The 25,722-nt window shown below is 34.9% G+C and overlaps 1 protein-coding gene and 1 pseudogene across 1 annotated transcript; both read left to right on the top strand.

Moving 5' to 3' along the window:
* Positions 1-365: 365 nt before the first annotated feature.
* On the top strand, positions 366-12,927 carry LOC145590965 (uncharacterized). The gene is made up of 2 exons (XM_081647345.1): positions 366-1,100; positions 12,648-12,927. The coding sequence occupies exons 1-2, from the start codon at positions 433-435 to the stop codon at positions 12,673-12,675; spliced, it is 696 nt and encodes a 231-aa protein (XP_081503471.1). The 5' UTR covers positions 366-432; the 3' UTR covers positions 12,676-12,927.
* Positions 12,928-21,240: 8,313 nt separating this feature from the next.
* LOC145592460 (24-methylenesterol C-methyltransferase 3 pseudogene) lies at positions 21,241-22,707 on the top strand (annotated as a pseudogene).
* Positions 22,708-25,722: the final 3,015 nt, after the last annotated feature.

The following is a 25,722-nucleotide window of genomic DNA, read 5'->3' as shown; positions in this document are numbered from 1 at the left end:
ATTGAAATTATTTTTACTGATTTTCTATTGTAATTCTTCTTTAAGAAAACTGAATTTTACTGAACTGAACTTATTTTTACTGAACTGAAATTATTTTTACTGAACTGAAATTAATTTTACTGAATTGAAATTATTTTTACTTAATATTATTTTTTTAAGCTGAAAAGAACAGGGCCTTAAACATTAGAAATACGAGGTTGGGAGCAATGTCACTCCCTACCACCTCAACGATTTTGTTATAAATTTCTAAATCTTTATCATTTTTTCAAACAATTTTTATTTTATTTGGCATAATAGATAATTCAAACAAATAAATTTTTTTTTTAATTTTTAATTTAATTTAAAGTCTCTCCATATTTCATCCCCTTTCTTTCTCTGTTCTCTCTCTCTCTCAACCCAAAACCCCCAAAAAAACCCAACGCAAAACCGAAGATGAGCTCCCCTTTCAGCAACACCACCACCACCACCCCAAACTTCGACAATCTCCTCCTTCAATCTCTAATGGGTCGTCTTCAACTCCGCCAACAACCACCCTCTCTTCAACACAACCACCCTCTTCTCTCACAATCCTTCGAAGACCTCCTCCTCGACGCCGCCACCAACGGCGGCCGTCTCTCCGACTTCTCTTTCTCCGACGACGATGATGGTGACTTCTCCGATGGTTGCGACACCAAAACCCACCTTTCCAAGGAAGAATCCAAGCTTGAAAAGGAGCTTATTAAGGTTATTCTTAGTGGGAATACGGATACTTTGAAACCCAATTCAGGGCAAGCTGTTGCGATTGGTGAACACCATGTTTGTGTTGGGTTTCATGAGGAAAACGGGTCGGATTATCGGGTTTGGGAATGGCATGGCCATATTATGCTGTTTGATGAGGAGAATGGGTATACTCCTGAGTATATTTATGGGAATTACTTTGAGAGATTGATGGGTAAAGGGAAGAGAGAGAAGAAGGAGAAGGAGTTGGTTGTGGAGGTGGAGGAGGAACAAGAGGAGAGTGAGCAGAAGGTGGAGAATTTGGGTTTGAGGGAGTTGATTGAAGGGGGTGATTCGCCTGGGAGTCGGATTCTTCATCAAAGCCGAAATGCCGGTTCGCCGAGGTAATTTGTTATCTTTGGCTATATATTCATGTTGATCTTAGTTGTTTTATTTGAATTTTGTAGATATTCTTGTATTGGTTGTGTGAGCCATGAAGTAATTGAACAAATTGACTTGAGTGATGAATGTGAAGTGAATGTGTTAGGTATTAAAAATGCAAGTATTTGAGTTGATTGATAACTGTGGAATGGATGTGTGGTTACAATATGCAAGTGTCTGTGATGACTAGGATGTGCCACTGATTAATGTTGTTATCTTTGCTTGTTTCAAAAATAATACTATGGAGCAAAAATGTGGAGGATACTAGTAGTAGTAATCCTGATTTCGGGTTGCCATTGGTTGAAGTCTTGCTATTATTTTGCGGCAATCATACTTGGTTGCTTCGAGGGTAGGATGTGTAGCCCATTAAGATGTAAGCTTTAGCCAGTAGAATCTGATTGGCAAATGAAAATGTTTTCTAGAGGTTATGATTGATGCTTAATGACAACAATTTTGATAAATTGCAAACTTGCTAGGTAACCAGCAACCTTGAGGAAAATAGGAAATGCATCTAACTAAGCCGCTAAGATGCTGATAATAGTTAAGTAACTATTGAATTAGTTGCTTCTGCAGTAGTTTTTCTCAATAGAAAAGTAAGATTTCCTTTTTATCTCTTTTTTCTTCTTTGGGGTTTGGGTGGATGGGGGATAGGGAATAGAGGAGTTACTGAGTCATGCGCTTAGCAAGTGAAAAGACATTAAATGAAAACAAAGTGAAGATTTTAGGACCTTTGGGTGCCACACAGAGCTCTTAGATGAAGTTCATTCGGTGAACTCACATGATCACATCTTAAAACAATTGTTCTTACCGACAAAAAGATGATGTTTATCTTGGTGGTTTTCAAATTATCCAATTGACTTGATTGTTACAGAAAAGGAAATTGATTAAAATAGCAACCCCTCCACGACTACCCTCTCTCCTCCTCTCTACAACCATTGTTTCCCCAGTACCACCCCTACCCTAACCTTCACACCTGCTACTACTTCATTTCCCAATACGGTACCGCCCTAATGGTAATTCAGTACTCACCGTTAGTCTGCTGCTCCATCCCTTCTACTGCAGCTGCTGTCAATTTCTCCCACACTTAATTTAGAATTCAGACAAAACTACAAAAGGATCCACTCAGCCTACCCAACAACAACACCTATCTGCAAACCTTGAAGTTCATACAGTATCTTTGGTTTACACCACTAGTCCACTAGTGGTCGGTACTGTTCATTCAAGTTCTGAATTTGGAACTTTATCAAAATTGACAGTCAAAGCTATTTTAGAGGTGGCAGCAGTGCAGCTCAGAGAGGTGAATAGGTGGCAGAGGAGGGAATCAGGGAATACAAGGATTGAGACTTGAGGAAATGTCTAAAAGAGGGATATCTTTAGTTCTTGACCATCGAACATGTGGTATTAAGTGTGGCATTTTAGGTATGACTCATTCCAAACCCATGCATTAGTTTTTCTAACGATACGAAACTTCTCAACCACTCAATGTAACTCATAAACAAAGCACTCTTAACTTTTAAAACTTTTGTCATTGGTTTCAGTTTTGGGTCTTTTGTTTTCTGGCATTCCCTCTTGACCCATCCAACTAGTCAATTGGAACATTTTTGAATTGTGCCAGCACTCCACCTTGAGCCAAATTGTCAGATGGGTCATCTTCTCTCCTCTTTTGAGTCTTTCCTCATCACTTCTTCTCTTTGAAGTTCTTCCACATCAGTGGAAATTGTATACAATGAATGAGTAACCTTGATTTGGATTGTAATGACGATGGCAATTTTCTTTTGCATTTAATTATCTAAACCATTCTCTAGAGTTTTCGCAGAATTTACAGTGAGTGCTTTTTATACGAGGCACAAGGTCATAACACTGATTAGGGATTTTTGATCAATATTCCTGCCTGTTTTTTAAAAGATTAAACACTTGGATTTTTACACTACTTACATACTCTACTTTCACTAGACCTGGCAATCCTGACCCAGACCCGAATGACCCGACCCATGACCCAAAATCGACCCGAAATCAGTGACCCGAAATTGACCCAAAACTCGAATCAACCCAACCCGACCCATACCCGACCCGAAGTGGAAATGACCCGACCTAGACCCGAAACCCGAAATGACCCAACCCGAAACGACCCGACCCGAGATGACCCGACCCGAAGTTGACCCGAGACCCGAAACAACCCGACCCGAAGTTGACCCGAGACCCGAAGTGACCCGAGACCCGAAGTTGACCCGACCTTTAACTTGAATTAATTGACTCAAATAGACTCGAAACCCAGAGTGACCTAAACCAAAATTATCTTATACCTGAAATGACCAGAATCTATTTAAGTTAAAGACCTGACCTTAGCAAACTGAAATAGAAAAAAACCGCAATTAAATTGAATTAATTGACCCTAATCTATTTAAGCTAAAGGATTTTTTTTATCTTCCTATTTTTTTACTTTTATTTTTGTTTTTCTGTATTTTAGAATTTAGTCACTTTACCTTTTACTTATGGAAATTTGGAGGGAGTATTCCTGCTCATAATTTATCTCTTGTCCTCATAATGAAATACTTTTGGAGTTTTAGCCATTTGGGGGGGAGAATTTCCCACAATTTTAACCAAGTTAAAAGTTTTATTTTGTTTCCCTCTTGAATTTTCACTTTTAAGTTGTAATTTTGTTAAAATTGAAATTTTGAAATTTTTTAATTGATCAACAAGTGTGTCCGTAATCTTACATCTGAATATGAGAATATTTCGCTTAATTAATAATACCTCCGTTTTTTTTAGTTGACCGTTTTGACTTTATTCACACACTTCTCTTTGACCGTATTTTGTGTTTTATATGTAATGAAAAATATAGTCATGTAGGATCTTGAGTTCTTTAATTGGATAGTAGACTGGTAGATAGATACAAGCATAGTTACATAACTACAATAGTTCATAATTCATTAGTTCATTATATACTAATAGTGATGAGAAACCCTATGAAGTAATTTAAACCGGAGAGTCGGAGAGTGGGCAGAAAAAGTTTAATCTAATCCTATCAAGTTTGAATTTGAGATCAAATTACCTTGAATAAGAAAAACCTTATTATGAGTTTCGTTTGAAAAAACTTGAACAAGAAAAACCTAATTATGAGGTATAAGTCGTATAACTCAATTTGTTAGAGCATCTCTCTTAGTTTCAGGAGATCCTGAAATTGATTCTCAATCTAAACACAAAAAAAATAAAAAATAAAAATAAAAAAATAACAAAGTCAATAAAAGTCAAAACAATTACTATATTTCATGAAAAAAGTAGCCTTAATAAATGTAGTGAGTTTTTCGTCTAAAAATAAATAAATATATATATTGAGTTGAATTTAACCCAATGCATTGACCCGACTCGAAGTTGACCCGACCTGTAGTTGACCCAAAAATTGGACCCGAAAATTGACCCGACCCGAACTGACCTGACCCGAAAATTGACCCGACCCGACCCGAACTGACTCGACCCAAACTTGACCCAACCCAAACTCGACCCGAAGTGTTGACCCGATACCCGACCCTACCCGATTATCAGTCAACCCGAAATGACCCGACCCGACCCAAACATGACCCGATAACTTTTTGACCCGAACTTGACCCGACCCGAAATGACCCGACCCGAATGACCCATTTGCCAGGTCTAACTTTCACTATCGTTGGAGATTTATGAGTAGTTTTTATACTTAATGGAAAATATAGTCATGTGAGATCTTGTTAGAATCGTCTTAATTTATATTTCTAAAGTACATAGTTTTATAATTTGAACTTATTGCTAATTAGAGAAATTAATGGTTGAATATATGCATTGGCAAGCATGAATAGAGAAGTGTTTCATCAAAAATTGGATGAAGTATTACCCTTATTTTTCCTCGATGAAAATGCCTTTCAATTTTGTGATATTGGGTAATAGGAATCGTAACCCCGTCTGGATGGTGCGCTATTACTCTAGTAGTATCATCGTTGCTGAGTTCACCTAATCACCTTAACAATTATAACAAATTCTGTATTATTTTTACTGTTAAGGTCATTGGAAGATGTATACTTTTTGCTAATTTTTGATTTAGTATGTCAGACATGATGGGTAATTAGATTGTTATTTGATTTGGAAACTGACGATTGCATGAGTTAGAATATAGCTATTGTAATGCCTAACTAAATTTAATATAGATGTGAGGGTTTTAGGTATAGCTCTTAAAATCACTACATGAAGAACCTAGACTATAATTCAACTTCTTTGCTGCCTATACTTTCCCTGTTGCTCAAATGGGAGATTATTATTTATGCGTAACCTAGTAATATACTGAAGGGTATATAGAATTTAATGGTCCTTGTAGGTTAATAAGGTAATCCCAAGGTTTTAAAACTTCCACCATACTTCCTCCGTTAACTATTATCTATAAATGGATGCTAACCATTATGTGCAGCAATTTTTTTTTCCATATATAGTAACTTTTTTCCAGCAAAACTTTATTTTACTTAAAATTTTATAACCTCAATTACATACTTAAAACATAATTAATTAAAAACTAATCTAATCTAATTTATTTAAAACTTATCTAATCTTTAAAAAATCATCAAATTTCTCCACATCCATCTTTATCTTCCTCATTTTCTTTCTCTCTCCTCCTTCATCATTGAATTTCTTAACCTTCTTCATCTTCCCCATTATCTTTCTCCATCCTCCTTCAACCCCATTCTCATATATTGAAGAAAAAGCTCAGTGTTTCGATTCGATTCTAAATCTGGTGGTTCTCGCCTGTCGGATTGTTTCATGGTTGTGGTGGATTTCGTGGGGGTGGGTTTGGTTTCGTGGGTCGTTGGTCTTGGGTTTCCGTGGGGGTGGGTTTGGTTTTCATTGGTGTGGGTCTAGGTTTCGTGGGTGGTGGTTCTGGGTGGCGGGGGTTTCATGGGTCTAGGTCTAGGTTTCGTGGGTCTTGGGTCTGAGTTTTCGTTTGGGTGAGTTTGGTTTTAGTTGGGGTGGGTCTAGATTTCGTGGGTCTGAGTTTGGTTTCGCAGGGGTGGATTTTGTGGGGGTGTTAGGATTCATGGTAGTGAGTTTCAGGGGGTGTTGGGATTCGTGGTGGGTTTCTTGGGGCTGCTGGGTTATGAGCAGTGGCGGATCTACGTTGTAACTAGGGGTCGCAGAAATTTGGTATAAATTTTCTAAAACTCCAAACTAATACTAAATGCCTACAATTGCTGCAGTGGTAAAAGGAGAATTAGCTAAAGTTTTGATTGTGCCCCAGGTTAGGGGTTCAAACCCCACTTCTTTATTTTTACATTGTTTTTTTTTTCCCTTTGTAAACACTTTAACTACCCTTGCTATTTGTTCCAAATCGATTCCCCCCCCCCCCCCAACTTTATTTCTTTTACTACGTACAGGAATAAAAAAAGCATTAATAAGATTTAAAAGTAATTTAAATTTCTCCATTACTTTTATCAATAAAGATGATTATATTTTTTTCATTTTCACAAATTATTTACGAATTATGGAGTATTTATTAATTGTAATGATAAATTTAGATACGAATTGTCTTAAAAAAAAAAAGAAATATACAAATTGAAGTACAAAATTACTAGTATCAATATCATTGTGCATTTTTTTTTATGCAGTATTGTAATTGTTTTTTATAAGTATAATACTTCCTTCATTTCTTTTTAGTTGACACGTTTCTTTAGTCACGTTTGCCAATGCACAAATTCAATCATTAATATCTCTAATTATCGATAAGCAAAAATTCTAAAAAGTTGATATTTTGGAAATATATATTGTGACGAATCTAACAAGATTCCACATAACTATATTTTTCATTAAGTATAAATCACAAAACACGGTGAAAGGAAAGTGTCTGAATAGTGCTAAAGTCAAAAACGTGTCAACTAATAAAAACGGAGGTAGTATATCTTAGTAATTGTTTTTTGAATAAGTTTTTAGTCAAATGTATCCATGTCCAAGATCACATTGTCAATTATTAAGGAGCACAACAATGTACTATCACATCGCACTGCATCCAAAAAATCACTCGGTTTATTTTTTTGCTTATTGTTTTTGGGGAATTTTTCAATACAAATCCCTAAAATAAAGTCCGGTATTAATTTACTTCCTCTGTTTTTTTTATTTGCATCACTTTGGATTGCACAAAGTTTTAGGAGAGTAATATAATATTGTGAGTGGGTGAATAAATTACTCCCTTCGTTTTTTTTTTTTTATTTGCATCACTTCGGATTGCACAAATTTTTAGTAGAGTAATATAATATTGTCGGTGGGTGAATAAATTATTATAGTAAAAAAAAATGGGGACTATGAAAGAGAAAGTATGTAAGAGAGGATAGATATTTTTATTATTTTATTGGGGACCATGGAAGAGAGAGAAATGATAAAATAAGTTGAGTGGGGTTTAAAGTAAAAGAGAGAAATGATAAAATATAGTATAAAGTTACCAAATATAAAAGTGATGCATTTAAAAAAAAAACACCCCTAAAAGGAAAGTGATGCAAATAAAAAAAATGGAAGAAGTATTATAGTAAAAGTAAGATGGGGACCATGAAAGGGAAAATATGTGAGAGAGGATAGATATTTTTATTATTTTAGTGGGGACCATGGAAGAGAGAAAAATGATAAAATAAGATAAGTGGGGTTTAAAGTAGTAGTGAGAAATGATAAAATATAGTATAAGTTACCAAATATAGAAGTGATGCATTTTAAAAAAAAACACCCATAAAAGGAAAGTGATGCAAATAAAAAAAAAACGGAGGGAGTATGTTTTAAATTTCTTAAACAACTACTCGTACGTGCTACCCTTGATTGGAAATAAATCCTGCAGTGGTTATGGGTGGTGGGTTTCGTGGGTGGTATAGGCGGTGTGGGTGGTTGGGTGCGAGTCATGGTGGTAAAGGCGGATGTTTAATTGTGGGTAGCTAGCTTGGATTAATTATCCTCTCTCTCTCTCTCTCTCTCTCTCTCTCTCTCTCTCTCTTCCACCTTAATTACATACCTTTACTTTTAATTAAAACCCAAAGGTTTTGCCTTGGAGTTCATGAAACTCCCCTTTGTTGCAGATTGTAGTTAACGGAAGCTCATTTATACTCCATATGTCTTAAATATATTAGTTAATTTGAGGGTTGCATCAGGATACCCTTATTAGATAACAACATAAATTTTGCAAATCCTTACTACTACCTATTTATTTATTAAATGATTCTACTTTTCTACCCTTATTTTAATGATTTTATTTTATAATTGGGATACCTTTAGCAAAATTGCGTGTATATATTTATATACATCATATATTGATATTTACTTAATTGTTGATTTGTTTAATGTTCAAGTTAAAATCTCAGGGACTTTGTTAGGTTTTTGAATTTATTTCAAAAGACATGATTTGGATAGGTGATGAATGGGGGTCTTTTGATTAATTTATTGATAAAGGTATTTTCTTCTTTTGTGCCCATGCAAACAAGTGTTTTTTAATGGTGAATTCTTAATGATGCCGTTTGGTTTGACTTTTTGGAATTGAGTTAGAATCCATTTTATATATTTAATGTTTGGTTAGGCTTTTCAATTATGGAATTTCATACCAAAGGGTTTTATCTCTACCCTAATCCCGTAGAATCTCATATCGACCTCGCCTTCAAAGATTTACAATCCATTTCATTAATGAGATTTATAACTCATTCCAATAGTTACCCAAACAACTTCAGACTAGTATGAGATTTTGAATTCATACTTCCTTAGTATGGGATTCCATCAATGTTACTTGGACTCGTCTATAAGTGTCGTGTCCGACAACAGTCCTAAATTTTGGTCGACACTTTGACATAGTCAAGGGAGTGTCTTGACAAATGTTTAGGATACGGCTAGTGTATAAAGTGTCCAAAAAATTTAATCCGACACTTAAAAATAAAAAATAGATAAAAGTCAAAAAATAAAAATAAAAAAAATAATACGGAGTAATACATAGGGAACATCTAAGGTCTAAATATATTCCAATACACTTTTTTTAGTCTTCTTTTGTTTCCTTTCTTCTCTTTCTACGTATTCTTTTGTTACAAATTCCAATACACTGTTTCAAACTATGGTCTTATCTTTCTATCTTCTCTCTCCTCCATTAAATTAGATGCATGCTTCAAAGTTCAAACTTAATCCCCTCTTTTTCTTCTCTTTCAAATTTCAAAGGCGGCATGTCATTTATTTTTGCAAACACTTCTTTGTTCTTTCATTCAACAGCCAGCCACCACGAATGGCAACCACAACTCGCCGGCGATCTGTTCAATGTGCCGGAAAATACATTTGTGAAATCGGAATTTTCAGGCAACCAAAAGCCCTATACTTTTAATCTCTGTATGTGTCCTGCAATTCAGCAATTCACGAAATTTTGGTAGATTTTTGAACTAAACCCTAAAATTTTAAATTACAAATCTTGATTATCTGAAATCGGCGACACCTGTTTCAGGCACTTTTCCGATCCCCGAGTCGAAGCCGTGTCAAGGGTCATGTCGCGCGTCGTGTCGACATGCGACACCCATGGCCAAGGCAGGTGTCGGAGTAACACAGGATTCCATACCATTTCATTTCATTTTCACGAAACAAAAGACCCCTAAATCAGAAGTATAATGTTATATCTGCTAAGAATTGTTGAATTATTAGTTACATTAATTGAACTTTAAACCCAAGTTTATTGTGAAATTTCCTTATTGAGAAAAATAGCGGAAGTAAGTATCTTGGCTCTTTGGGGCCTTATAGACCTCCAAAAAGAAGTTTACTTGGACTTAGATTTCTAAAAAAAGTTAACTCTATAATGATATTTATTTAGTTCCTTGAGACATGGTTGGAGTTAAAAAGTTAAAGTACAAGTTAAGGGAGTAATATGTGACGGATGAATAGTGCTCATGTTTTTGTATTATGAGTGGATTTGTTTCCCCTGCCACTCTGTGTGTGGCACTTAACCTCTAACCCCATTGCCCCACATAAAAAACTATCTTCTATGTGCCACTCTCAGTCGTAGATATCCTCTATCTAGCACCTCTACACACCCTCACCTACTCCTTGCAATCTCTCTCCTGTATGTCTCTCTCACTAATAAGATATGAGACGCTAAACTTATTTTCATCAGAGATTAGATGACTTTCTAGGATGATCCAATGTGCAGAAAGACTGTTCATTTTGCAAAATGCGACTCATCTGTTGTGTGCTACAAATTCAAAATCAGACAATCATTTGGATTGAAGATAGTAATGCTTATGGCCAGATTATTCTGAGCCACAAATTTCAATCAGACCATCTTTTGGAACAGAGGGACTGATTGATTAGTGTTTACTGCTAGCTCCTATTATAGAGGGAGACGAAAGATATTATCGTAAATATGCAATTGTTAGAAGGAGGTCAATTGTAGTTACATTTCGATTATCATGCCCAGGAAAAAGGATGGGGGGAGATAAGAGGTATCAAAAGTTGTATGGATAGCAGCAATAGGGTTGGTGGTGATAATAGATGATGATGATAATGGTGGTGGTTGCCTGGTTGGGGGATGGAGAGATTTAAGTGAATTACTTTCCATTGGAGGGGGTATTATTTGTAATTGTTTACTTTAATTTGGGAAAATGACTTGCCATTCTGTAATCCCCCCCCCCCCCCCCCCCCAAAGCTTGTATAAATCCCTTCTAAGGCTTTTATACCTACACCAGTCAGGTAGAGCGTGAGTAAACCTACCTCTCTTTTTTTTTCTTTTGTTTTTTAACTGTATTTTCTTCCTCAAGAAGTCAAGATCAATGAAACCTTCTTCTCACCTACCCATGAACCACATTAATCTGTGTATTTTGTTCTTCATTAATATTTCTTGCATCCGTCACAACACTCTACCACATGATTGAATGCATCACAACCACTCCACTTTCATCCCTGTATAATCACTAGGGAGTCATAGAAACTTGCTTTTAACCTTATGCAAAAATGCAAAATCAACTCTGGCATATATGATTCCATTGACACCCTGGAACACTTGAAGTTGTGGTACCTCCGGGGCCTTCCTTGACCAATAAAGATCTCCATTAGTCATCCTTTGTGATGCATTGGTCAGTTTTTGATATCTGCACTTTCGCATTTATTGCAATCTTGTTTCGTGCCTTTATTATATAAGAGAAAGAAACTGTATCCTTATTTAACAGAACTAATCTATGTTGTGTGACATAAATTACAATATAATTTGGCTATTTACAGTCTTAGACTGAAGTTTCCTTGTTCTTGACTGTAACGGAAAGCAGAGAGCTGATCTAAAAGAAATTGTTCTTTGTTGGTGAGAATCAAGATATGACCTCAAATTAAATTTTACAACATTGTTTGGTTTGTTGCAATTTTATGAGTGTACAGGCTACATGGAATTTTTGTTTCTTACCTTCTTAAGAGTGTCTTGTGAGCTATAAAGAAAGGTTGAAAGTTTCAAGATAATCTGCCTCTCAAAGTTCAGTTAGCCTATTGCGCTGCTTTGCTTAGTTAAATGATTCAATTGGCGTTATTGATACTGCTTATCTAAATGAGTTGGTTGGGATTGTTGATATTTTATACCTTGTTCAAATTCACTTCCCAGGATTGTGAACTTTTAACATTTACATATGTGACCTAGATGGATTCTTGTGACATTTTCTTTGGTTTGCCTTAGGTGTGAACTATGAATGTCGGATCTAGCTTAGAGCAAGGGGGTTAGGAATGGCGCATGCTAGTATGCTACCCCTGACCTAAAACTGGAAGAAAAAAAAAAAACTTTTATGAGTAGTCAATATTGATAAAGGGAAAGCTTCTTCTGTATGCTATAGTTTTACCTTGCCCCAAATTTGACATTCAGTCTCTCTTTTGGTCTTTCCTCTTCTGACTTCTCTTGTCTGTCACCTGAAATTCGAAAAACAAGGCACCATGCATGAGGACTTCAGGAGTCATAATCATTTTTCTTGTAATTATTTTATATTACTCCGTGAAATATTGCTTTTAATGTGTTTTAAATGTAACTGATGTTAATATCTACTGGTAGCTTTTCACCTTATTGGTTATGAAATTAAATGGGAGAAAAATACATAATTTTAGTAAATTTGCTGATTGACAAGTGGAAATCTTAGCTTTATCCACCTTTTTTCCAACACTATATCCCAGATCTGCTGTAGCTGATTCCATGATGATCTTCTTGGCGTTCCTTTCTATAGCAAGTGTCAGCAGTTTGCTCTCTGATATTGTAGATATCAGATTACTAAGATCATCTGATAAGATGTTGATTAGTCAAATTTCTAAGCCTTGTGATTCCTTAAGCCATATTTGTTTTTGTGCCTCATTTTGATTATTCTTCTTGACATTCCACCACCTAGTTTTGATAGAAACAGCCAGCTTTAAATTTTATGGAACAAGTTGATATTTTTGATATTGCTTACTCTAGTTGAGTATTGATAATTGATCACTGGTTCTTAAAGCTGTCACGATTATCATCATGCTAATTATTATGTTAAATTTGGCTGATGCAGATGTCTTCAAGATACAAGTGGAAAATGAGGTACTAGAGACTTGCACATCTTCCGAAATTTTCTTAAAGAAAACCTGGATTACCTCTTTGTCTAAGTTTTGGTTTTGATATCCCATTGATTTTGTCACTGCTCGCGAGTGCGATTTTTATTTTTGTTTTGAGTCTTTTGGATGGAGGTAAGGTCTGTATTGTCCATCGGACTGCAGCAGACTTGTGTAATTATTTCCTTTCAAGTAAAGCCTTATGCCTCCATTTCCCATCCAAAAAAGGGAGAGGTTATATTACATACTCGTATACTGCTATTCTATTTTAGTGACATTAAATGGCTGATGGTTAGCCACTATTAGATCTAGTGTGGCCGTGTTGGTGCAAGGGGTATAGATGTACCACCGGATTTGATGAAAACTCTTTTCATAAATAATACTATTAATAAAAGAAGAAACAGGTGAAGGCGACTCTAGAGAGTCTTTAACACTCAGATACTGCGTCTTAAGAGGGTTTTCTCTCTTTAATGAAGGCTATCTGCTATCTTTGCTGATGGTTGCTCCATCAACCCTCCCTGAATAACAGGACTCGGTTTCTTACTGTTCTCTCTCGCCTAATCTTGTTGCATGCATGAATCTCTACGGTTTTTCCTGTACTCAAATGGAACAATTGTGTATAGTGAGGCTATCCAAGTGACATCAAAAGTAGAATTTTAGACAAATCTCAGGCACCAAAATGAAAATTTTCAACGAAGTTTATAAGCTAGCTTTGAATGGCCATATATATTAGATATATTATAGTTATATTACAGTTTGGAAAAAAAAAAGTCTAGTGAGCTTTATTGAAATGCAAAAGGATATGGAAAATTTGGGATAGTGATAATAAAAAGTCAAAAATTTGATACTCCGTAGTAGTGTGTAGTAATCCAATAGAGATGTGCCTTTACATCATAGACGCAATTGCTGGGAAATAAGGTGGGAAAGAAAATTGATGCGCAAATTTAGATGCTGATTGAGATGGTTTTAGCAGTACTTCTAATAGTAGTTGAGAGAGATACATAAAGAAACACGTTGGTTGAAGACTTGTAGTGTTGTACGGAGTAGCTTCAACTATTGGTTTAAAAAAAAAAAAAAAAAAACATATTAGTCAGCATTTTTAACTACGGAGTAATATCTTTAACTATGTATACGTGAAATAATATTCACTAGTCTTCAAAAAAAAAATATCAACTAAATTTGAGGGGAAAAAAAATATGTTGGTGATATAAGACTTTCAAATGACTAGTATGTTAACTGTTAACAAAGGGGAAAAACATAACATGCTAAATTAAAGATCTATACAGATGTAAAATTATGATAATAGTAATCACTCGTTCGTCAATACTTCTTATATTTTCTTTTTTACAAATACTAATACTGTATTTTATTACTTCTCTATTTTTACTACTAAAAGGTTTGGTCTATCAATATTCATTTTGATTCGACTATAAAATGCCTTAATTGGTACTATATTCACCCTTTTTTAGACTTTTAAACAAAAATTAATTAATACTGTAATAAGTTATGTTTATTGGTTTACTATTAAAATAAGTTCATGTAAGTTCATATAGTTTTCCAATCAACTAACAGTTGATAATCAAATAATCATTAATCACCTAAAATTCTATTTTGAGGACAAAAGGAGTATAGTATATTTTATTTTTTTTAGGTTGTTCACCCGGTTCAACGACTACATCCGGATCCGACTCGGGTAGCACACCTTACTTATGATGGGTAAGTCTCCCAACAATAGTTGAGTTTTTGCATACAGTGAGGCTCGAACTCGAGACCTTCCTTAAGCGACATCAAGTTGCTTACCACTCGAGCCAACTTTTGTTGCCATTACAGAGTGCTATCATTTTATGAAGCTTGAAAGCTATGTAACTTGAACAAAACAAAAGTAATATAGTTGTTTATTTTGGTTAAAGATGTTTCATATACCATAATTTTAGCAAATTGAAAAGTGGGACATGCAAAATTGAAAGAGATTTTTTTGGTATTTGATACACACTAATCAATCAATCATCTCTCCCCAAATTAGAATAATACTTTTGATTACATTACATAATTATCTATTCATCATCTCTTCCCAAATAATTCTTGCAATTGCACATGTACAAACTAGTACTCCTCTAAATAAAAGTCTTACCTTTTATTCAATTACCATCAATGATTAGCTTTTATTTTGGTGTGATTTGTCCAAAATCTCTTTTAGAAAATATCTCACTACATTTCAAACATAATGATGGACCAACTTATCAACTTTTTGGAGTACAATAATTGATCAACAAAAATATAGAGCAATATTATATCAACTTTATTCTTTTTGTAAATTTATTCATTTATTATTATTAGTATAACACTATAACAGCTATTAATGATCTGTTGGATGCACCAGTTTTAACCCGATATCTTCGATGTAGGCCGGCAACCCAGGCCCAACTAATATTTTATTAATTTTTTTTATTTTTTATTTTTTATTTTTATTTGAAAGATCCAATATGACAGATCACGTGACCGATGATGGAGGCTAAAAGACAGAGATCTTGTAACGGATATTCCGTTGATATTAATTATTAGCCTTTTTTGTTGACGGGAGCTACGGCACGTTTGCACGTTGCTTAACATGAAATAATAGTAATTTGTTTTTGGTTTAATCCGCATTTTTGTAGTTTTTTTTTTTTTTTTTTTTTTAAGTTAACTAAGATTCCGTTTGGAGTTTGTACTTTGTAGTATGTTGAATCTCATAATCGTTGGATCTAAGTCATCTAGTCATCCTTAGATAAATGTGCTCTTTGGTTGACATTTTTGTAATAATTTGTACATGAGTAGAATCAACAAAAGTGATCTAATCTAGAGATTTAGACTCAATTTTTACTTGAAATTAAAGAAATGATTTGACTGTAATCAAAGTTGAACCAACTTGATCCAATCTAGCCCAAATGAATATGTTGGGAATTATTGATTTACTAATTGACTTAGGCTCAAATATTACCGCACAACATCCGACTTGGATCTATTTTCATTTTTTAGTTACCAATAAATAAATTATAGCGATTCATTTTCCATACTAGTAAGAAGAATGCGTGCGCCCTATCAGATTGAGACCTCGAACAAGTCAATCCGGACTCGCATTTATGAACATGACACCTTAAGTGAAGGAAGAAAGGTAAATAAATCATCACCCTCAAATTGCTTCTAACATAGATTGATCTCACAATCTCATGATTTAAACACCTTTTTATTTTTATTTTTATTTTTTTTTTATTTTTTTATTTTTTGTATTTTGTATTAGCAAATACATATAGGAATCTCCTTTTAATTATCAAGATAATGTAAATCTCATGGTTATTATCCTTCCGTAATGGATAGTAATAAAAATTTACCATGCAATAAGTCTACACAATTGCAAACACAACATTCAAGTGGCAAAGTGAATTTCTCATGTTTTTAATAACTGTACTTTAATCTAACTCCATGTGTATTAATGTATAGGACATCAGATTAGAGATTTAAGAATTAAGATGATATTCGACGAGCACATAACCTTTCAAGTGGGTCCCAAATTGTAGACCAACTGGCAACTCATAATCAGCATTCTGGACTTACCAGTACTTCTGTGTACATCTTAATTATTTAATAATTACTCTCTCTGTCCTTTTATTATGTACCTATTTCTCATTTTGTATGGAAATTAAAAAAGTTAAACATTCCTTAAAATTAATAATTGGAAGTACAAATATACATGTGCGGTTAGAGAGAGATAGAGAGAAAGAAAAAAATGGTTGAAAATTAGGAGAGAAAAAGTATTGGGAGTTGATGTTAAAATATAAAAAAGAAAAAGAAAAGGGATGACAAATCATCAAAAAGAGAATAAAGTATAATCTATAAATAGAAATAGACACTTAATTTTGATGATCCAAAAAAGAAATACAGACATGTAATAAAAGGATGGAGGGAGTAATTAATTAAACAAAAGAATAAATCCAAATCCAAAGCCAAACAATTGCTGCCGAAATTTAGAAATTAATGAGGTTATAAACAACAAATATAGTTGCGTACTAGATGTAGCATGTAGTTGATCTTGCCACTTAGACAACAAACTATGCCAACACTCAAGAACAAAACATAGCAACAACCAAAACACGTGCTTGCCAAGCCAATGCCATCTAATTAAGTTTGTAAAATAATGATAAATATATTGGGATTGTTTTCGTTCTCCCTCCTTATACAAGAGAGGAAAAAAAATGTATAGGACTTGTATGATATCGTTTTTATATTCAATTGAAAAAAAAATCATAAATAGAAACACAAGAAAAAAAAATGTTTTTACATTTCTGTTGTCGATTTTCAATATTAGCATCATTTTTAAAAAGTTTGACTAATTTTTAATTTATTATACGACATAATTATATCATACCTCCTCTTTTTCACAAATATTACAACAATGATGAATTACACATCCCAAAGCACATTTATATGTTAAATATCTATAATTATATAAGAGTATAAATTATAAAAAGTTGATATTATGAAAGTGTTTTACAAGACAAATCTAACAAGATCGCACATAACTATACTTTACTTTACGTATAAATCATAATAATCTGGTCAAACAAACATGATGAATAGTACTAAAGTTCAATTGTTGCAATATTACTAAAACGGAGGAAGTATGATTTTGAAAAACAAAACCCAAAAAATAAAAACCACAGTGATATCAAACGAACCCAAAACTTCTTGTTTCGAGTATGGATTGAGGAACTGATGAGGAGATTATAGCAATCTTCAATTTGAATAGGGTCTGTTCCGATTTACTGATTGGAGCTGAAATGAAATGAAATGAACTAAACTAAACTGATTGAACCTGAACTAAACTGAACTGAAATTAAGCTGAAAAATTTAGGCCCTAACTATATAAGTAATAAGAAATGTACACTATTTTTGGAAAGAGTTGAGGGAGCCTCATTCGATGATAAAGTTAGTATGGTCTTGATAGATTTTGATAGCTCTAATAAATATGGTTAAGACTTGGGAGTTAAGATAGTGCCATAATGGATGTTACATATTTTTTTCTAGTCCAATTGGTTTAATTACATTTTTATACTTTATGTTAAAAGATTAAGTTAACCAAAAACTTAAACTGATAACTAAGACTCAGAAATATGTTTTTATAATCTATCACGTTCCTCTCAAACGATAGCCCATTGGGATTATGTTATTATAATTCACATTTGGTTTCTTTTTTATTTCTTTCTTTTTTTTCAATGGATAAAAACAAACAAATTACAAACTAATATTAAAGGCCATAGAATGAAGAGCAGCTTCCCTAGCAATTTGATGAGCTCGATGAGCTAAAATTACTCGTTGATGCTCTTCTTTGTGAACACATCAATATTGAAAGGATGACCCTAATAGTTTGATTTTTTGAATTAGCCAAAGGTAGTCAATATTGTCTTGACTATCGCCTCGAAGAAGAGAAATTAGAGTATAGGAATATGTAAATACTGTAATCAATTGATAATTTAAAGTCAGAGCCCATTGTAACTCATACATACTGGCCAGTATGTAAAGCCAAAGTTCCAAAGCCATAATTACTTCCACCAACGATCCTATCATCAAGGGGGTCAGTGTTATCGAGGTACCAACCCATTCCAGGCATCGAGTGTCCTAAAACCAAGAGTCATCAATTTGTAAAGTGAACATAGCGGTACCATATTTAAGTGTCCCCAATTAAGTTGCATAAAACCCAGTCGGAGAAGATCCACCCGAATCTGCACCTCGAAGGAGCCATTGAGTATCAACCATCTCTTGAACAAGAGAGCGACATGGAGGATAGGGCCCAAAGAAACATCCAATGACTGCTTTATTCCAATCAATATTGGCAATATAGTTCTCGATAGGTTGATTTAAGAAAACCCCCATGTGGTACAAATTTGGTTTCAAAATCAAATCATTTCAATAATTTTTATAGAAAAAAATAATGAGAAGGTATTGCGTCAGTCTGGACTAACGAAATACGGATTTTTGATATCCTCAATTGGCAGGATGATATCCTCTATTGGATGGATGATATCCTCTATTGGATGGATAATATTCTCTATTGGTTGGATGGTATCCTTTACTGGCTATATGATATTCTTTATTGGCTATGTGATATCCTTTATTGGATGGATGATATTTCTATTAGCTGGATGATATCCTCTATTAGCTGGATGATATCCTCTGTTGGCTATAAGATATCCTTTATTAGCTATGTGATATCCTTTATTGGCTGGATGATATTTCTACTGGTTGGATGATATTCTCTATTGACTAGATGATGTCCTCTATTGGCTATATGATAACATGGTTGGATGATAAATGATATCATATAGCCAGTAAAGGATATCATAGACACAATCATAAATGATATCATATAGCCAATAGAGGATATCATCCAACCATGATATCATATAGCCAATAAAGGATATCATCCAGGCAATAAAGGATATCATATATAGACACAGTCATAAATGATATCATATAGCCAATAGAGGATGTCATCCAGCCAATAGAGGATATCATACAAGGATATGTATAATTTGTTTGATGATATGTATAACAATGGCAAAACCTCCATTGAAGAGCTCGTACTAAAGGTAATGGGTATAATATAACTTGCTCATTTCTCAACCAAAATACATGCATTTGTCATTAAAATGCTCACAATTCAACATATAATCATATGGGACAAACAATTTTAACAATTATACATCACATAAGAAAGCCCCAATTCGATTTTTTGGGCATTTTTCGAAAAATCTGAGAATAAAATTTCTCTCTCTTCCGCCATGAATGACCTCGCTTCTCTCCTTCGCCATTGATGTCATCATCGTCATTGTCGCCTACTGGGAGAAAAGGAGATCCACCATTGTTGTTATCATCGTCATCGTCGTCTTTATCGTCATCGTCATCTCCTCTGCCGCACGAATTATTTGATCAGGCTTGACTGACCGAATAGTTTGTGAAAATTAGTGTATCGTCATGAGTCATGATATACTACCTTCGTTAACTTTTATTTGTAATCTTGAAATATTTTATACCTCACAAATAATAGCCCAAAGTTGCAACTAAAAGTTAATGGAGGTAGTAGGATAGACAACCCCGAATATCCCATATAAGTTACCTTAAACATAGGGGAGGGAAAGAGTCTTAACAATCCTTTCTCAATCTTCTTCCTGAAAAGAGAAGATTATTTTTATAGAGAATAATATGCTTTCAAATAATTCAAAACTCTATCTTATATGCCAATCTTAGCTTTATCAATTTTTATTTTCTCAATTTTAATATTTTTAAAATTAAAAAATTGATATCACTTTGTAACACCGTCAACATTCTCTCTATACAAATACTAGAGTAATACATATAAATATCGTAGAGGAAAGCTTGGACTTATTACTGTCACGTTATTATATAAGGCTCACTTTACAAACCACTAACTACTGTTCTTACTTACTTGGTAGTAGAAGAAGATCTAACTTTATTATTAATAAAATTAAAAAAAAAACATAATAAGTGATATCATTAATTACTTAAACAAACTTCTTGAACTTAAATGAAAAATCCCTAATTTAAGTGATCAATCCCGACTTTTCAATGCGCACATTTCTTACCAAAAATCACGACTTCTTACTAGAAATGGCGTGACTCCATTTTTGTCCCCTTCAATTCCCTTCATTCTCATTTGTAATCAAAGTGAAAGATACTCCCTCCCCCCACACCCCCCCGCGCGCGTTTATTTGCCTCCCCTTTGTATCTCTCCATTTATTTCAGTCCAAACAAAAGCATAAGTGTTAATACTCTTTCAATTTTTTTTTTTTTTAAAAATGCATCAGTTTGATCAGCATATTTACCAAAACGTAACTTTGACCATTAATATCTTTAATTGTTTATTCGTGAAAATTGTAAAAAAGTTATATTATGAAAGTAGACATTGTGACGAATCTAATAGATATACAGAGTATTACTTTAACATTTAAAAATCAAACAAACTAATACATTTAAAAAAAAAACAAAACGTAAGAGATACATTTATTAAATGAGTTGAGTTATTCTAACCCATTAAATTTTAATTTTCAATTATCAACAAGCACTCCTAGTGGTGCAGTCCAAGTTTTGGACCGATTTTTTCGTTCGGTCCGGATTCGATCCTAGCTTAATCGGTTCAATTTTCAGTTTTTAAAATCAAAATTTTCAATATTCGGTCTGGTCTAGATCGATTCGGTCCAATCCGATCTTAGACCGATAAACAGCCCTCAGCACACCATTTACAACACATTTGCCGCCTCATATAAAGGTTTTTTTACTCGTTTAAAGAGCGTAATTATTTCAAATTTTATTCAAAGTGAAAGGTAAAAGCTTTATTTTTTTTTTTGACGGGGAAAAAAGCTTTATTACAAAGTACTCCTATGTTTAATAAATTTTTTTTTTTTAAAAAAAAAGCACTAAATGCCAAATCTCAAAAAAATCGCTCTCCAATCAGGAAAAGTAACAGATTAAAGGTAAAAAAACGTCAAAAACCCTGCACTATTTACTTTCCTTTCCTATTCTCTCTTTCCTCTTCCTTTCAAAACGCCTTTCCTCTCTTTCTCTCTCTACCACCCCACCCCCACTTTCTCTCTCTAAAATCCCACCATGGATTCCATGGCGTTGATTTGCACCGTGGGTCTCCTCTTCGGAGGCCTCTATTGGTTCGTCTGCATCCACGGCCCCGCCGAGCGAAAGGGCAAGCGCGCCGTCGATCTCTCCGGCGGCTCCATCTCCTCCGACAAGGTCCAAGACAAGTACCAGCAATACTGGTCTTTCTTCCGCCGTCCCAAGGAGATCGAGACGGCCGAGAAGGTTCCAGACTTCGTCGACACATTTTACAATCTGGTCACCGATATCTACGAATGGGGGTGGGGTCAGAGCTTCCATTTCTCCCCCTCTATTCCCGGGAAATCTCACCGCGACGCTACTCGTATTCACGAGGAGATGGCTGTTGATCTAATCAAAGTTTCCCCTGGTCAGAAAATCCTCGATGTTGGTTGCGGAGTAGGCGGACCAATGCGAGCCATCGCCGCCCACTCCCGCGCCAAGGTTACGGGTATTACCATAAACGAGTACCAAGTTGACCGAGCAAAGTTGCACAACAAAAAAGCTGGACTCGATTCACTTTGTGAAGTAGTCTGCGGTAATTTCCTTGAAATGCCTTTTGCCAGCAACACCTTTGATGGTGCTTACTCTATTGAAGCCACGTGTCATGCACCCAAGCTCGATGACGTGTACTCCGAGATTTTCCGGGTGTTGAAGCCCGGATCTCTGTTCGTGTCGTACGAATGGGTGACCACCGATAAGTTCAACGGCGATGACAGCGAACACCGCGATGTAATCCAAGAGATCGAGCGAGGGAATGCCTTGCCGGGACTAAGGCGGTATGATGAAATATCGGAGGCGGCGAAGAATGTTGGATTTGAGATTGTTGACGAGAGAGACTTATCGGCCCCACCAGCGAAGCCGTGGTGGGACCGCCTTAAGATGGGGAGGATTGCATACTGGAGAAACCACATTGTGGTTACAGTTTTAGCTGCTATTGGTGTTGCACCTAAAGGAACGGTGGATGTTCATGATATGCTCTTTAAGACCGCTGATTACCTTACACGTGGTGGCGAATCTGGCATCTTTAGCCCGATGCATATGATCCTCTGTAGGAAGCCTATTGATGCTAAATCTGATCGTTGATTTCATCCTGATTTCCTCCTGTATTCGTTCATCAACATCGACCGCTGAGAGTGGCTCATCTTTTATTAGATTGATCGATGAGGTAATTATATTAATTATAAAAAAAAAATAAAAAAAAAAGGAAAAAGGGAATTAAATTTGGAAAATAGTCGTCATTTTGTGTTTCTATTGTCAGTACTCTTGTTTTCTTTTTGTTTAGCTTTAATTTTTTGTCAATTAAATTTGGTTTTGTGGTTCTTTTGGGTTATTTAATTAAATTAATTTAAATTATATGTCTCGGTTAATCCTTAATTCCAATTCAATTTTTTATTTTTGTTGTTTATATTCACTCAATTTTTCATGGTAATAATTTTGTTGGGTGAAAAATAATTGTTAATACAAGTATGATAATAACATTCGTAGTCAGAAATAGATCGGGCTGATTAATAAAAAAGTTATTATTTTTGTTATTGTCGAATCGTGATTCCTTTCCAAGGAAAACAGTCAAAAATAATGAATAAATTAGTTGAACAATGCAATAATCGAATCTGATGAAATTATGGGACCTGTTTTTGGCTCTACTCCGTTGTTCTCTGCTCAACTGTGTTAAAATAATAGAAGTTCGGTTTGGTTATGGCTTCTAGTATGGTGATTTGGTGATGGTGTTGGAATATTAAATTGTTAAAATAACGGTTATTTAGACTTATATGTTACAGTATTAGTTGTAATTGTATATTTAGCTGGTCAAATATTTATACTTTTCAATGTATATATTTAGGTTTTAGAATTAAGTGGAAATTCACATTTTTAGCTAAAATTGAGGTGATCTTACATCAATCGAGGATATTAATTTAGAAATAGTACTCCGTTATTATTAGTAGAGATGATAAATGGGTCATTTGAATAAGTTAATCATGTCATTTTCAATTGATTATCAGGTTGATTACGGTGTCAAGTGATTATGTGTGGAGTTTGGGTATTTGAAGTTGAATAATCAGGTATGAATTTGTGAGGTCTAGAAGTTGCACTATAATCAATCACAAAAGAGATACGGAGTACAAAATTAAGTATTGTATGATTATTGAAATCTCAACTGACTTGGTTCAACATGACTCGAATCAATTGAATCAAATCAAACCCAAGCACTTGAATTGAAAACAATAAGCGTATAGATGGATAATTGGATGAAGAATTGATAAACATTCCCAAATAGGCAAATGTTAAGCACTTAAGACATACGACTATACGAGTAACTCATTAACACAGTAAGGTACATACAGAGTATGATATTTTTAAAACTTAATTAAGCTATCTAAATGGGCAACAAATAAATCGCCCACTGTTACGTATGATATTTTTGGGGAGAGAATTGTAAGCACAAAATAGTTGAGGTATGTAAATTTATGTTTATGCAAAGGCCAAATGAAGAAAGTGGAATAGTAGATATAAAGAGGGACTGAGGGAGTAGTAGACCTGGCAAACAGGTCATTCGGGTCGGGTTCGGGTCGGGTCAATTCAGGTCGGGTCAAGTTTGGGTCAACAAATGTTCGGGTCGGGTTTGGGTCGAGTCGGGTCGACTCGGGTTTCGGGTCAAATTCAGGTCAGCACTTTGGGTCAAGTTCGGGTCAGGTCAAGTTCGGGTCGGGTTAAGTTCGGGTCGGGTCAATTCGGGTCGAGTCTTTTCGGGTCGGGTCAATATTTAGGATCAATTTTCGGGCCAATTTCGAGTCGGGTCAATTTCGGTCGAGTCAACTCGGGTCGGGTCTATTCGGGTTAAGTTTGTGTTGGGTCACCAATATAAATTCACTTAAAAAAAATAGTTGGAAAATAAAGTAAAATCGTTAAAAAAAAAAAAAAAATTGTGAGTACCTATTACTTAGAAAATAAAGAAGCCTTAAAACAAGTAATTAACCATTTCATCCTATTCTCTTATTATTCGGGTCAATTCGGGTCGGGTTGATTGGGGTCAATCAATTCGGGTTAAAATTGGGTCGGGCCACTTCGGGTTTCGGGTCATTTCGGGTCGGGTCAAGTTCGGGTTTCGGATCAATTTCGGGTCAGGTCATTCGAGTCGGGTCACTTCGGGTCATCGGGTCATGTTCGGGTCAACTCCATTTCGGGTCGGGTTCAGGTTGGGTCAGGTTAGTTCGAGTTCGGGTCATTTTCGGGTCAATAATTTCGGGTCAACTTCAGGTTACGGGTCGAGTTATTCGGATCGGGTCAGGATTGCCAGGGAGTAGTGGGTTGGTCTCAGGGAAGTGGTCACATGTGACACGTGACTGGTGAATATAAAAAAAAGGGGACATGAGGCAAGTTTAGTGGGAGCCCACGAGGCCCACATGGACAACACTCTTCTCTCTTTCTCACATGCATAAACTTGTTCGATCTTTTTTTTTTAATTTTCTGTTAGATTATTGGCTTTTATTTAATTTAAGTAGAAAATGTGGGCGTAGAAGTGGTGGGTCCACTCTCCTGTAGGGGACCAGTTTGTCCCTTAAAAAAGGTACGTAGTTCCTCCATGTGTTTGCGCTGTCCTTGTCAATATGTCATGGACTATTCTGCTTACTATCACCTCTATTATTCATCAACCTTATTAGCGGATTAGCCTCAGTCGTGCTGTCCTCACTTTACTTCCGCCCTCTTACTTGGCAACGCTTACCTCATTCCAATACTCCCCCCGTTTAGCATTAATTACAACACTTTCTATTTTAGGTCATTTTATATTAGTGGTAACACTTTCAGTCGTGCTGTCCTCTGATTGATAAACCTCATTCCAAATACTCCCTCCTTTCAGTCGTGCTGTCCTCACTTTACTAACGCCCTCAGCCCTCTTACTTGGCAACACTCACCTCATTCCAAATACTACTCTGGACTGTGGTATCCTAATTAACTCCATAACCAACTCAAAACTTGTTTAGAACTTTTTGAATTTTGCACTATTTATTGAGGTTGATCTGATTTGTGAATATTGTGATTTAAATTTAGGATATTCATTATCCAATTTGAATTTTATATTTTATATGTTTCATTTTGGATACCAAGTCATTTTTGGATTAGATACAAATCACTATTGTAAATTTTTCGAGTATTTAAAATAGGCAAAACCTAACGAACGCCCAGAGACATTGGATAAGATAAATTAAAAGTGGAAATAAAGAATTAAGATGAGCATTAATTACTCTGATTGACGCGTGATTTTGATATGCATTCCTAAATTAATACGACTTTAAAAAACATTTTAAATGATTATCTAACGCTCGGGAGACGTTTGTTGGATCCTTCAAAATATCTAATTAAAAATAAATTATCACG

Source organism: Chenopodium album, chromosome 18, assembly GCF_948465745.1.
Source record: "Chenopodium album chromosome 18, dcCheAlbu1.1, whole genome shotgun sequence".
NCBI classification, from domain to species: domain Eukaryota; kingdom Viridiplantae; phylum Streptophyta; class Magnoliopsida; order Caryophyllales; family Amaranthaceae; genus Chenopodium; species Chenopodium album.
Note: the sequence above shows the minus strand (reverse complement) of the source record. Positions and strands in the feature narration are given on the sequence as shown.